This window comes from Athalia rosae, chromosome 2, assembly GCF_917208135.1.
Source record: "Athalia rosae chromosome 2, iyAthRosa1.1, whole genome shotgun sequence".
Taxonomy (NCBI): Eukaryota; Metazoa; Arthropoda; class Insecta; order Hymenoptera; family Athaliidae; genus Athalia; species Athalia rosae.
In genome coordinates, this window is record NC_064027.1 from 11,815,153 (window position 1) to 11,830,817 (window position 15,665).

A 15,665-nucleotide genomic window follows, 5' to 3' on the forward strand; every position below is an offset into this window, starting at 1 on the left:
AATATTATACCAAAAGAAAAGGAATACATAATCTTCTTGCATTTATTATAAGGCATAAGACTTCCAGAAATATTACAGAATTTTGATAAGATTATAACATTTTGCTTATTTACAAACACAATTTTCTTCCAAAAGTGTATATCATTGGCATAATTAAATGATTGACTAAATTCCACCAAAGTATCCCACCAAAGCATCATTGATCGAAAATTTACACCTTATGGGTTTATTATACTTTATAAGTGGACTTAATCGGATGATGGGAATTAAAAGTACTATAAATATGTTGGAATCAAATTTTAAACGATTTTCATCAATGTTTGCAATACCATAATATGGATGGATACTGAGGAGATCAGGAAAAACGTCCATTTAATTTTTCGATTTAATCATCATGGGGAAGTTACTGACTTGTAGTGATATGAATATTCTTTGAGTGGGGCTACCAAAAAAAAAACTTCTGCAGGATGTAATTCCGTAGAAAATGATAAGGTTTACAAACCAAGGAGAATAAGTGGTAACAATACTAAATCTTTTCCTATCTAACTAACGATTTATTTTCTTGTTTGCTACTAATTTTAACAACAAAATTTTCTCTGACTTCAACAGTTGAATGCATACTAGACTAAATCTACATACATTATTTCACAGCATACAATTATGTACGATATTATGCCCTGTAGAAGCTATTGTCAATTGGCCCAATTGAGGAATATTCAGAAGAGTAAAAGAAATGATTTCAGTATTGTGATTTTGAGCAACCTGAGCTCCACTTTCGTTTTTCAATATTCGTAAGTGGAAAAGAGTTAGAAGTGGTCAGAGCCCTTTCACATCTAATCTTTCTAAACATGAGTTCTTTGTGTCCAAAAATTATTTAATCTTTAGTAATTATAAAATATTCCAAACAAAATCAATGAGTATCCTTTAAAACTTGTGAAAGATGTCTATAATTTGATTATTGTGAAATAATAAATAACTTTCATGGATAGAAATCAAGCTGACACAAAAGACCCATGCTTGCAGGAAAAGAGTCGATTAAATAGGACAGAGAATTCCCTGTTAAGTTTTCCATGCAAATTAGCTAGAGTGTATTTGCCTTACAGGAGAACTTGTTCCAACTAAGAATTAACTTTTTCTGTGATGAACACAAAACGAAAAAAGGTGGATATTTTTGTAATTACACGAACATATAGTATTACTGCGATAATTACTGGTAAATTTAAATTATCCTAAATGAATACACATATAGCCAACTTATTAATACTATACACCACTAATTGTGATGAAAATGATATATTATTCACTAGATTTAGATTTATTTGATGGGCCAATACCAAACAAAAACTGATTATTGTATTAAGACAGGAAGAGGTGATGAAATTTTCTATAGTTAAGAAATCAATAATGAGTTATGTTCTATTTGTTCGGCCAGATTGATAATAAGAATTTCGATGCGATTGGTTATATCTACAATTTGATAGTGGATTATTACATTTTTTGGTAAATATAATTTCAACACAATGGGCAGTTCAGTAGTCAAATTTTTAGATGTTAAAAAATACACGTTTGTATACTAAGCTAATGATTACGATTCACCTAGAAAAAATAATGTTATGAGAAGCTTTATAAAGTTTAATTAAACTATCCATACAAATGCTAATATGTCTCTGAAAACAACAGTCATATTAGAAACCTGTTTTTAGTAGTTGCTGACACATTCTCTTTTTAAACGAATTTTGGATCTCACAGCACAGTCAGGGCAATTCCCGCAATTATACTACTTTACTTATTATAGTATTTGCAGGAACTGTGTAGACTCTCCTATATGAATCTAAATTTATCAATCAGAGATAGCAAACCCGTAGTCAGCAATTACAAAATACGCCTTTATCACACGTTTGGAAGAATAACAAAAAAGTACGGTTTGATTTGATACCGACCCTCTGGATATACATGGCTGATTTGGAAATTGTACAGAAATTTTGTACGAGTGAATAGCTCTCTCTGTCAGACAAAATTAAAAAACAAAATAGTCCTCTACTCACGTGTCGAGCTGTTAATAATTTATTTTCTTTACATTGCTGTTGTGTTGCGTCAATTACATAATTTGTAGATCATTGAATTTTATAGAGCCCGAATTTGATATAGAGGATAGTTGGAGCTCAGTCAAACATGGATAAATAAGCAAGCTTATGAAGCAGACCTATAAAATTGACGTCTGTATGACATCTATTTAAAACACTCTGAACTCAGTTTTCATCTACCTATTCTCAGGGATTTCAGCCAGAATTATTGCAACTCAAAAGTAATAAACAGTAGCGTATAACACAACTACTAATTGACAGCATTTGGTTTGAAACATATTCATCAACTCCACAATTGATCACACTTTCAAGATTAAAATGATAGGTCATTTGGTTAGGTGATATTGTTTATACCCTTGTATATTAGAAGCAGAATTGGAACCTTAGAATGAATCAGTTTGTATGTGAATCTCACAAAAATAATCATAGGTTGACCTATTGTTATTGATTTATAAAGCGCTCTATTCCTATGAATTGTTGATACATCATTTATTCTTGTTAAAATATAGTCGTAATGAAATCAAATATTGCGACAGTGAATTACGAAATTGCTAGAAATAAAAGGCATATACAAATAGTAAACTAATCGCAATATGTAGTAACAAGATGTACGCGTAAATAATATCATTAATGGTACTATATTGATACATGGATAGATAAGAATCTTTAAATAAACAAAAATGCAATAAATAATCGTTCAGACATGTGTGGTGATGAATAGCCATATGTAAGACATGAAAGAGAAGTAAAAACTCAGAATAAAAAAGAAGGAAATTCTAACAAAAATTGAACAAAATTTTGGTTGTCAATGTTCACAATTAGAATCCGTTTGTAAACAGACGAATGATCTATCTTTCACGCACGTATGATCGTCATTAAACTGAACATACAAGACAGATTCAAAAATGTTTTGCGAGTTTGACGAATTAGGAGTCAAAGTTAAGTGTACAATATGATGATGAATCAGTGGTTAGAAGATATACTTAGATATCTCTGCAATCTTTGTCTCTGAGACAGTTTTTTGGACAAACCCGTTTCAATTACATTAATTAAAACAATAACTTAGAACTGCAAATACGCTCACAGGTTAATAATTACTTCGACTAATTTTACTTATCAAGCAATGATGGAATTTCTCGTTACGATGCCAGCCATGGATGATTGCGAATGGATTCTCGACTACGATCGCCATAATCATAGGTCACTTCCACACCACTGGGTAGGCTTTCTTTTGCAGTAAGAACTAAATGTGGCACAGATCCAACTTCCACCACACCGGCAATCAGGTTTCCGTTGCGAGAATGATTAACTAACCTACCTAATTTGTCTGATTCTGCCGTTGCATCAACGCTATAACAAATTTGTAGATAGTTCCAGGTATAATTATTGTGGGAAAACACTGACATTGGGACATTGTGATATTTTAAGAAATTATACCACTTATACTCACCAATACTGATGATTACGATGTTTGAAGTAGTACATGTAACAACCCGCATTCTGATCTCTAGCATACTCTGCTTCTCTTTTTCTAGCTTCAGTTTGGTCAATCAACTCGCCGATATACTCGACAACAAACTCCCCTTTATGAAATTCTCTGGTTGTAACAACTCCTCTACCTTTTCCCACAAAATGTTTAATCTTCAACCCATCTTCTACCTGACACAGTACTTTATTCTCTAAGTCTCGTTGCTGCTCTTCCAAAACAGTCTTTTTACATTTACGAACACTTCTTCTAACAGGAAAATATTCAGTTAATTTATGATTTGTCTGATCGATAGCTTTTTTAAGTGGATCTTGATTGCCAATGATATTAGAGATCAATTTTTTACGTCCCTTCTTTGGTGCCTTTTTGCTTGAATTTTGCATATTGGTAAATGCCGCACTGGGAGCCCTTACGGTTGTATATGCTATAAATGCATAAACGACATATTACCCGAATTGAAGAACAAAAAATGGTGTTGGAATATGAGCTCAAAACATAACCAAACACACTTTGCCTGACAAACGTTGAAATATATGAGTGAAAAGGGTCATCCATATGACAATAAAACCCACCTTTTACCATGTCGATGATTGGTCTTGATGCAGGTGAGACGATTCCTATTGTGAGTATATTTCAACGTAACAGAACTTTAAATGTTTGTAAATATTGGTAGCGTCGACGACTAAGTGATTTGTTGGCATTATTTTCAAATTTTTTCAATCTTGACGTCGCTTTCCACCTTAAGAAAACAAAATTCTGACCACAAACCGTCACCGGTGGTTAATTGATCCACGGAGACGGAAAATTATTAATTTTCAACTAGTGAAACATTGTAAACATTAACGTAAATAATAAAATTGATAACCAAAGGAGGACCTCCTCCTTTGCTCTCTGTTGCTCTCTGTTGCTCTCAGTCGCTACCAGTCGTTACGTAGACGAACCGACGCGTTGAATTTGATTGGTGGACGAAAGGGAGGGTTCGTTTTGGGAAGGGATGCATAGTGTAGTTATATATCAGTGAGCTGTCTTCGGTGGTGTGACACTGGACTTGTGTAGTGGAGGCAGAGGGTAGGGTTCGAAACTGACGGAAGAGGTTGCGCCACTGCAACAACGCTTGGAACGAATCGATTTGTCGTCTAGCGTTATTTTTTATTTCAATTTTCCCTTGTACCATCTCCTTCTGTCTTCTATGTAGAAAATTTTAACTCATAAGGCATCTCAAAATTAATAATTCTTGACCCTTGATTAAAATTGCAAAATTTTTTTTATAGAAGCCATCTATGTACGGCAGCGCACCGTGCGGTTCTTTCTCTTTTTAACGCGGACATTTTAAATTCTGCTGGAAACCCCGTGCCCCCGTGCTAACGGGGATACTAGATACTCGATGCCTATGTTTTTGTATATGAAGTGGTGCATTGTGGGTCTGGAAACCCAAGATGGCGGGAGCTGTGCGGGTTAAAAGAGTATAGAATTTAACTATCTTCTTGATAAAATGCCCAGGCCGAAACGAACCGTAAGTAACTACACAAAAATTAACCTGAGTTGACACATGATAAGAATACTTGACGAATTTCAGAGTCAATTCCAGCATCAAAACGCATGGGTTGTGTAAAACATCGATAGACATACACTGAAATTTTTATATTTTGATGGACCGCGGTCAAAGAAGCCGCGCGAGCCTTCTTGGATGCATTTTTATTTTATTTCATTAGAGTGTCCGCTTATGAATATTACATATTTCATAAACTTTACTAGTGATTATGGTGGGTGCACGATTAATAATTCATGTTAAATGTCACCCTATATCATCTGTCAATGCTAATCCTTTGTTTCATCGTTTATTTAATGAAAAAAATAGATTCAAAAAATAACTTTAGGTTGGCACTCATGTGACATAACCAATTGGATATAATTTTTTTCTGCAGTATCATTCAATCTTTTCAATGTTTCCGTGATTTAATCAATATGAATGAGTAATTGAATATTCGTTCAAATTCAATTGAGATCAAATTCTTGTATTCAAACTTTTCTTTGTATTTTGCAGTCGACAAAGAGGTACAAAGCTGAGGAAGTCAGCGAAGACAGCAGCGCAGGTAGTGGTAGTGATTTTGACGATGATGAAGACCCAGATAAGATTGAGGTGCCAGGTAAGCCTTCCAAAAATTTTCATCAATTAATCCTTATGGATCATTCAACTCTGCGAGGGTTGTCTTTTTATCGCACATATCTTTTTCACCTGATTGTGTCAGTCGGAAAAGTTCCATTTAAATTAATCTTGTCAAACTCATGTACATTTTCTAGCAATGTTCTGGAACGGAAGATTTGAATTGAGTGAAAACTTTTTTTTGTCACTTGCATGCAATAGGTGGTGGTAAAGATCTGGCGACTGCAGCGGGAATTGGTAGTGTCAAGGATGAAAAGCCTGCAATTCCAGCTACTTTGATCAAAGGACAAGGCGGAGTTAGCAGTATGTAGAAGGAACACAGCCTCAACTATTTATATCAGCATCTTAATACAATCTTTTGTTGCCCGTATTCAGTATCCATGATTTTTTCATTTCACCAACTGAAATAATAATTCAAATAGTACAAACTTTATCACAAAACATTATTAATTGATCATATTTTCACAAATTTTTCATGCTCAGCTTTCATGGAACCTCCACCATGTGAGTATCAAATGAACCATATAATTCATAACATGATTAAGTTATTGCTTTGAATTTTAAACCCAGGCTTTGGGATTGCATGAAACATTCAATAACTATAATATCTGATTCAGTTGTCTCAAAAACATAATGATGTAAGCTATTACAATTCTTCATGATCGCAAAAGTTCACAAGTATGTGGATAGTCTCAGCTTGCGGCTATCAGCACATTTATATTGTTCGTGGTAGGGACAAATTGAATAACATCCTTGCATATGCCTCATTGCCTCTTAAAACTGTAATATAAAAATTCACTTGACTAACAAACCCATATCATAATGTTAAAATAATACAGCTTACTGGTTTAGTACTTGAACCATTCCTATTTGACGTAGGCATACCATTACAAACGTAGATAAAAATTATGAATAAATTATCTTTCTTTCTTGTTACCTAGGCCACTATGATTTATTGAAAAAATTATATTTTTATTTCAAAGCACTGTGTTGTTTATTTCAGTACTCAACCAAAAATATGCCAATAAAATCCCAGGTGGTCTAGTGACAAAGAGTAATACAGCTCCAGGCTATGAGATGGTTCGCGTTGGAGGCTCTCAAGGAACTCCAGCCTTTATGGGGGCTGGCGGGATGGGCCCGGTTGGTCAAATGCCAGCGAATAATCCTTATGGATTTCCACCAAGCCTTGCTAGCCTTGCAGGTTTCAACCCCGCTGCCTTTTTCCAACAGAGTAAGTCACCCTCTGGTATGTTCATCTTCTATCTTTTTTTATATTGGACTATCAATAATTGGTGAAGGTATTCAAGTATGTCCTTATTCTTCAATGTAGATCATGTAAATCATGTTCATCAACTAATTGTTACTCGTGATTGATTCAATCAGACAGGCATGTTTTGTTAGAATGGCTTGAATCAAAAGTAGCCTTATTAATTTACAATCTATATCATCGAATTGTACCAAGTCCTTCAATTTTATTGAATAAATGTTATAAGATTCTTCCCCAATAGAAGCTAATTTGAGATTTTTTATCATTTGACTAGCAATGGAAATGAGCAGTATGATGGGAATGAATAGTTTAATGGGTCTTGGATCCATGACTGGTTTGAGCCCACTTATGCTACAACATTTCCTTACCCAGAACGGAATGCATCAGAATTGGTCTGGAGGACTATCTGGTAATTATAATTGAATCGTTGAAATTAACTAATTTTTTATTACAAATAATCAGTGCTGGCTTTTATTTTTTGTCCCACCAGGTAAAGCTGTCTCACAGTTGTGGATGAACTCTGGGGATCCTGGGAAAATGAACATGCAGCCCACGCTGCCCGAAGAGGAAGAAGTGGATGATGAGGACATGGGAGTAGCTGAAACCTATGCTGACTACATGCCCACCAAATGTAAGATGCTAAGACAGTTTTTTCATTTTCATTTTCAATGAATTAGTGATTGAAACAAAACTCTAACATCTAACGTGACAATTTTATTATTTCAAATGCTTCTTTTTCAGTAAAACTTGGACGAAAGCATCCTGATCCTGTCGTAGAAACCGCCTCTTTATCCAGTGTAGAGCCAACTGATGTATGGTACAAAGTTGTTATACCTGAAGAAATCATCCGTTCAGGCGCGTTATCTGCATTGCAGTTAGAATCCATAACTTATGCATCACAGCAACATGAACATTTGTTGCCGGATGGTACGCGAGCCGGTTTCCTCATAGGAGATGGAGCTGGAGTAGGCAAAGGCCGTACAATAGCTGGAATAATTTTTGAGAATTATCTACGAGGCAGAAAACGAGCGATCTGGGTGTCTGTGTCTAATGATTTGAAATATGATGCTGAACGTGACTTGAAAGATATAGGAGCTGGCAAGATCGAAGTACACCCTCTAAATAAATTTAAATACGCCAAAATATCATCAGCTGTAAATGGAAATGTTAAAAAAGGAGTGATATTCAGTACTTATTCAGCTCTCATTGGAGAGTCATCACAAAGTGGAGGCAAATACAAAAGTCGATTGAAACAACTACTCCAATGGTGCGGAGAAGACTTTGATGGACTTATTGTTTTCGACGAGTGTCACAGAGCAAAGAATCTGTGCCCTACCGGTAGTTCCAAGCCAACAAAAACTGGTCTCACCGTCCTTGAACTCCAGAATAAATTACCTAAAGCAAGAGTTGTCTACGCTTCAGCCACAGGTGCATCTGAGCCGAGAAATATGGCTTACATGGTGAGATGCGGTATGTGGGGTGAAGGTACACCTTTTCCAGAGTTTACAGATTTCATTGCTGCTGTTGAAAAACGAGGTGTAGGCGCAATGGAAATCGTAGCCATGGATATGAAGTTGAGAGGAATGTATATAGCCAGGCAGCTTAGTTTCCACGGGGTCGCATTCAAAATAGAAGAAGTTCCGCTATCTAAGGAATTCACCAGAGTCTACGATACTTCTGTCAGATTGGTAAGCCCAAAATTTCAAGTAGCATCTGTGAGGAAAAATCACCATAATTTTATGAATATTCTTCATTCAGTTGTTTAATGTGGTTTCAGTGGGTTGAAGCCATGCAGAAATTTCAAGAAGCTGCGGAATTGATTGATGCAGAAAACAGGATGAAGAAAACAATGTGGGGTCAGTTTTGGTCTTCTCATCAAAGATTTTTCAAATACCTGTGTATTGCTGCCAAAGTTAAACATGCAGTCGCCGTAGCTCGAGAAGCGGTAAAGTGTGGCAAATGTGTTGTAATTGGTCTACAATCTACCGGTGAAGCAAGAACATTGGAACAATTGGAAAGGGATGATGGCGAACTAAGTGACTTTGTATCAACTGCAAAGTAAGATTTTGACTAAACTTCGATTGAAAAGTTGATTAATTTTAATAATCCAATTATTTTTTTTTTTCAGAGGAGTACTTCAAACGTTGGTAGAAAAACACTTTCCAGCACCTGACCGAAACAGAATACACCGATTACTTGGATTAGAGCCTCCTAAGTCAGGAAAATTGCATAATGGAGATATGGAGGAAGCTAGTGGTTCCACAGGTAAAAGAAAGCCAGTTCGTCAAGCAGCCCAGAGAGCTTCAAAGAAGGTAAAAACCTGGTCCACTGACGATGATGTATCTGAAGATGATAGAAATGGCGGTGGTCGTAGCTCTGGATCCGAGTTCAAACTCTCGGGTAGTGATACTGAAGAGGAAAATCACAGTGATGATGAAAGTAATGCTAGCTCTGACTTCAATCCCTTCTACAGCGATAGCGATTCTGATGCAGGTAAGCATCACTCATTATTTGCCAAGTTTCAATCACCAACAATAGATTTCTCCTGATTGATAATCTGCACATAGATAATCATGCGAACCGAATAAACATATTGTTGAGAAATGATACCAGCGCTGCTGCTACGCCATTATACTTTCCAGGAATTTATAATAAGCTCCCATTGTATTTATTTCGCAACATCCACGATAACGATCGTGTTTGGGTTTATTTTGTTTTTGTACAGATCCTTGGGACAGACGAAAGAAGAAAGGAAAAAAGCATAAAAAATCACCGAAGAAACGACTCAGCACACAAGATAAAATTCAGTCAATGCTTGCAAATAAAACGTCAAATAACAAAAATAAACGTAATGGTGATAGTATTATGGGGATGCCTGGTATGGGTCCAACAATATCACAAGCTCCACCTCGTGATGCTATAGAACGAGCTTGCAGTATCAAGGAAGAATTACTAGCCCAAATCGAAGCTCTTGGCGAAAAATTACCACCAAACACGCTCGATCAACTCATCGACGAGTTGGGTGGTCCTGAGAACGTTGCAGAAATGACTGGCAGAAAAGGTCGAGTTGTCCAAACTGAGGATGGCGCGATTCAATATGAATCTCGATCAGAAGTTGACGTTCCACTAGAAACTTTAAACTTAACAGAAAAACAAAGGTTTATGGATGGTGAAAAAACTGTTGCCATAATTTCTGAAGCAGCCAGTAGTGGTATTTCTTTACAAAGTGATCGGAGGGCTAGAAATCAAATGCGTAGAGTACACATAACGTTGGAGCTACCATGGAGTGCAGACAGAGCTATTCAACAGTTTGGCAGAACTCATAGATCAAATCAAGTGAATGCTCCTGAATATATCTTCTTGATATCGGATTTAGCCGGAGAACGAAGATTCGCTTCCACTGTTGCAAAGCGTTTAGAAAGCTTGGGTGCTTTGACACACGGTGATCGAAGAGCTACGGAAACGCGAGACTTATCGCAGTTCAACATCGATAACAAATATGGTAGAACTGCGTTAGAAGCAACCATGAAAACTATAATGGGTTATGACTCGCCATTGGTACCACCGCCACAAGATTACAAAGGAGACTTTTTCAAAGACGTTGCAGACGCTTTAGTGGGAGTTGGACTAATTATCAATAGTGAAAATATGCCAGGAGTCCTCACTTTAGACAAAGATTATAACAATATGTCCAAGTTTCTCAACAGGATCTTGGGAATGCCAGTGGATTTGCAAAACAGACTTTTCAAGTATTTCACAGATACTCTGAATGCGATAATAACGCAAGCAAAGAAGACGGGACGTTTTGACATGGGTATTCTCGACTTGGGTACTTCTGGTGAAAACGTTAAAAGGGTTAAACTATACCGATTTCTACGAAAACATGCCACTGGTATTGCGCCAACAGAACTGCACATTGTTCACGTTGAAAGAGGAATGAGTTGGACCGAAGCTCTTGATCGGTGGTCTTCATTAACTGGTTCCAATGAAGGCTTCTACCTCAGTCATCAGATTCGAAATGGAAAACAAACAGCTATACTAGCCGTTGCAGTTGACAGTGGAAAGAAAAAAGTAGAAAACAAAAAAGATCAACTGTATACCGTTTACAGGTGAGAATTATTTGCAGCATCTCAAATTCGTTTTTGGAATATATTTGTAAATCTAACAAGGCTGATGAAATCCAAATTGAATTATAACCTGATTCAAATCTTTTCCCTTCATCTTTTGTTGTTGTGTTGACTCGGGACTTTCTGCCATTGTTGAGTTTCAGAAAAATTCCAAATCCTGTTTCTCCATTCGCAATTGTTTTCGATACTATGCAGCCTTCTCAAAACTTTGTCAATTTCGTTCCTTCTTAGGCCAAACACAGGTCTACAGTTGAGACAAGAGTCATTGGGTGAATTAGAAAAAAAATATAAAAAAGTAACCACCGAAGAAGCAGAACCCCATTGGACTCAGCAATATGATGCATCTGTTGACACGTGCTCTCATGCTTATTGGCGGGGTAATTGCAAGAACACCACATTGGGTTTGGATTGCGAAGTCGGTCTCCGCAGGCGTTCTTACAATGTACTTGCAGGATCTGTCTTGAGCGTGTGGAGCAGAGTTGAAAATGTACTCGCAGTGAGATCTGGTCATAATTCCAAGATGCAAGTCGTGAGGCTAAGGACAGGTACGTTGTTTTTCAAATTTAATATCAATAGGCTCGTAGTATTCGATTTGGCTCACAGTAAACCTCATAGGAATTTGGCTGATTTTTGTGGCGAATATTTATCGTACACACAATATTGATTGATATTTCAAACCTTTCAAACAAAACTAATATTAAGTTGTATTGTATGAACTCAGTTCAAAATAGATGAATCTACGTTGTAGTTTGACAAGTTCGGAACTAATGCAATTATAAAAACGTTCCTTACAGATGAGAGTCTAAAAATAGTAGGCACGTTAATTCCGAAATCTTGTATGGAGTCCTTGCGCGAAGCTCTCTCATCAGATGCTGAGAAAACTGAAGAGCAGACGTTTTGAGGAGATAGCTTTGTGATTGGTATGTATATAATAATACTTCAGCTTCATAACATACCCAATATGTCTTGTCCACCATTGTATGATAATATTTTTCACCATGCCCAGAAAAACATCGTTTCTTTATCACGAGTGTAGTTTTACGGACCTTCTGTCAAGAAAACGAACGTCTATGACGTAATAAGATATCCAATTCCAGGTATCAAAGGACCAAAAAAAAAAAACTATATACATGGAAGCGTTATTGACCATGTGCGGGATGTGGAATCGATGTCTGCCATGCTTATTCCATCATCGTTATAAGAGAATAACTGTATAGATTCCTCGTAGAATCTAATGGTATGTGAATTGCGTAATGTAATTTGCACCAAAAATTTTTTCTATTACAAATTGAAGGAAATAACGATATGGAGATAATTACTTAGATTCAAATTTGAATCTTTCACTGTATACGAATATGTATGCAGTGCTCAACAGACGTTATTTGAGATGGATATTTATATCAATGTTGTTTGTTTCTTTTTTTTTCTAATTTGTGATTCACATTTAGGAATAGCCAAAATTGATAATTTGAGGGAGATCCTTATTTATCATCAACTTTTTACTACAAAACCAGATTGAATAGCAGATTTATTATTGCTAAAAGATTCAAAATGTTCAATGATAAGATATCTGTTGGGGTATAAACACGTGTAAACTTTTGCTAGACAAGATAAGTCTTGAGCCAATATTGTTCTTCAGATACCAAGGAAGATATTTTCAAATAATTTTCTGCTTTTTACGTCAAAAGAGTTTATTACTCTCTAGACTTTCCAAAAGATTTGTCCATGAAAATTGACTCAGCAATTATCACAAATACCGTTTTATTTATTGACTTCTAATACCCACTATCCTATTTCTCATCTTCATTCCCGTTTTTTCACTCTTCTTTTTCAATGTTAGCGACAATATATGAACCGAAATTTGCGACATTCGTTGCCATGGTGCAGAATGAATTACATACGAATCGCCGATTTCTTTCACGTAGCTATTATCTTCTAGCAAAAGTATACGATTAGTCTTATCTAAGAGTGTGTCCAAAAGTGTGTTAGGTACCAAAATATAAGAGAATGTGACTCTCAGTTTATTAGATTCTTGTAGATGATGTAATTAGAGTAGATGACTAAGGATTCGCAACGTACTTTGTTATAAAAGTAATAAACATTCTTAAACTTAATTAAATGATTATTCTTAGCAAAAAATTTGTGCAAGCAGGAACATTCGATATAACAATTAGCTACACCATCACTGAGCATTGATACTTTTTCATTTTCTATTCATTTTATCATTATTTGTCATTTAGATAGGTCGCAATAAACTCACTTTGGCTGTGCATTTCGCTGGATCTTGCCCCATAAATGGCGTACACCCGAATACGGTAAAACAGCATCTAATTTGATCATTTACTGTACCAAACTTGCCATGTTTGATTTGATTTGATGACTAATTATAAACAGGCCAAATCTAATAACTATACTGAAAACAATTACATTATTAAGTATACAAAGTTTCATATGAATGATGAAATATTTGCGGTGATTGAAAAATAGAAATTAAAAGTCGATTGGTAATCGCTCATAGAATTGAATTTCTCATCCATACAATTTCATAACTCGCATATTCAAGAAACACCATCTACAACATTCTTCCGAGCAGAGGTTTCATTCTCGTAACTATGTTACTGTGAAACACCGAAATCTGGAGAAAGTCGACTTTCACCGGTGAATGTCAACATTCACATGGTCGAGGAGTGTATGTCTGAAATATTTGCTGAATACTCTTATTTCTGACTTACACCGGTAAATGTTGACATTCACCATGCAGAGCCTGTCGCGATACACACCGGAGAGGGTCCGAATGTACAACAATGTAATGAAATATTCGATCTTTCACATTCATCTGTTGACATTCACCGGTGAAAGTCGACATTCTCTAATTTCGGTCATTCACGGTAACAACTACACCCTAGCTTAGTGTTTAATTTATTCCTACTCAACGAACGATCATATCTTGTTAGAACTCAATGCTTGATTTGTAAAAAAAGCTAAGATGTATTGTTAATCGCTTCAATATCTATGAAGTAAATCTTGAAGACAAAAACCAAGAAACTAATTTAGGTATTTGAGATTAACTGGAGGTCACACTCTGCGAAAAGGTTGAATGATAATTGATATCAAATCGTCTTTCAGAATCTTGTACTCTCTGTATCTTATGAAGTAATTATTTCATCAGTATTAGTTCCTGATTGGCTATTAAACTTTTCTATATTTCACTTCGCCATGGACTAGAAAAAAATATTTATGCAGTTATCTTCCTTTAGCGTAGAAACTTTATTATTCAGATATAGGTATACAATGATATGAGCGTATGAACCAGTCTGTCCATACGATGTGAAAATATTTTTAAAGTTTTTCAGCAGCCTACAAATATTATTTCCTTGAACTTAGGGACACGCCAAAAGCTATACATCCTGTCTTATACATTTTAACCCTATCATATTCCGTATTGTAGTTCAAGCAATTGACTGCAGTATGGAATTGCAGGAGTTGAAAATTGAAGATACAATGCGTTTGGCCTGAACCATGCAAAAAGTCCACCCAGGATTGAGCTCAAGTTTAAGGTACCATATGTAGGCAATAGTGGGCAACAGTATGGTTTAGTATACTACTATATAATATAAATCTAATGAATCAACAATGATTACTATTAATGTTAGATATGCTGAACATGATATATTTATATTCATAATAATACCCGTCGTGTATACTAGGTGTTTGTATGAATTGCAACGCAAAATGAGTGTTTAGCAAACAACTCATTAAATGCTACTTTTTCTTCAATTAGAAAAGCGTCTCTGAAAACATCGCTGTACATCAGTATATTCCTCTCATGTAATTGGTATTAAGATTATACATCAACGTGTATCTATCGTTTTTTGATGCGAAACTTATGCCGTACCGAATATTAAGTATTCAAAACTGTTTCCGGCACACAACTGAATATTTTTATGTGATATTCACTTTTGTAACTTAATTTGTTGTTTAGAGAAAAAGTAGCACCAGGCGAGTGATGTCTTTAGCACCTTTGTAGAAATATAACAAGCATATAGATCGAAAACTGAGTTGTACACTGACCCTACTCTTCAGATTCATCCAAATAGGGGTTTGATGCGGTTTCACTCGACATTGTAGAAAAAATCGTGAAATTCCAGACCTATTTTCCAGAAGCGCTATGGTATATATATCATATAATCCTATGAAGATGGCTCTTGTGCTATTATTTTGAAATGGCTCGCCAAATTACCAGTATCGACCAGACATTTTATTTTCTCTAAAAATTTAATGGGTAATGCAAAACGATCTTTCTAAATTCTTAGCTTCAGGAAGTATTGAACAGACTCTTTGAGTGCCCGTGTCTTTGGAGGTAAAATTGAACAAAAAAGCAGGTGAGTGGTAGCGCATGATCCCCTTTTATCGCAAGAGCATTGCCTCAGGAAATTTTTATCCAGTTGAACATACGTCTGCTCCGGATACTCAAATTTCAAAGAATTTTCCTTAGCTGTCCTAACAATGACAGTACTAAAATTTTATCAGAAATTTC

At 35.7% G+C, this 15,665-nt stretch overlaps 2 protein-coding genes across 8 annotated transcripts; one reads left to right on the forward strand and one right to left on the reverse strand.

Annotated features, from left to right (window-relative positions):
- Nucleotides 1-24: 24 nt before the first annotated feature.
- On the reverse strand, nt 25-4,503 carry LOC105685147 (histone-lysine N-methyltransferase PR-Set7). The gene is made up of 3 exons (XM_012399006.3): nt 4,143-4,503; nt 3,535-3,994; nt 25-3,434 (listed from the first exon to the last, which is right to left on the reverse strand). The coding sequence occupies exons 1-3, from the start codon at nt 4,150-4,152 to the stop codon at nt 3,224-3,226; spliced, it is 681 nt and encodes a 226-aa protein (XP_012254429.2). The 5' UTR covers nt 4,153-4,503; the 3' UTR covers nt 25-3,223.
- A 430-nt stretch (nt 4,504-4,933) lies between these two features.
- LOC105684141 (protein strawberry notch) lies at nt 4,934-15,182 on the forward strand. 7 transcript variants are annotated; one of them, XM_012397290.3, is made up of 14 exons: nt 4,934-5,083; nt 5,615-5,717; nt 5,936-6,037; nt 6,218-6,238; nt 6,738-6,980; nt 7,276-7,410; nt 7,492-7,632; nt 7,743-8,689; nt 8,779-9,059; nt 9,130-9,494; nt 9,727-11,110; nt 11,360-11,673; nt 11,923-12,048; nt 12,226-15,182. In XM_012397290.3, exons 1-13 carry the CDS (start codon nt 5,063-5,065, stop codon nt 12,027-12,029), a joined length of 4,164 nt encoding a protein of 1,387 aa, XP_012252713.2. In that variant the 5' UTR covers nt 4,934-5,062; the 3' UTR covers nt 12,030-12,048; nt 12,226-15,182. The 7 variants fall into 7 exon arrangements, with proteins under 7 accessions (XP_012252713.2, XP_012252721.2, XP_012252739.2 ...); XM_012397298.3 differs by having other exon boundaries at nt 6,738-6,965; XM_012397308.3 differs by lacking the exon at nt 4,934-5,083 and adding an exon at nt 5,098-5,333.
- The last annotated feature ends 483 nt before the right edge of the window (nt 15,183-15,665 follow it).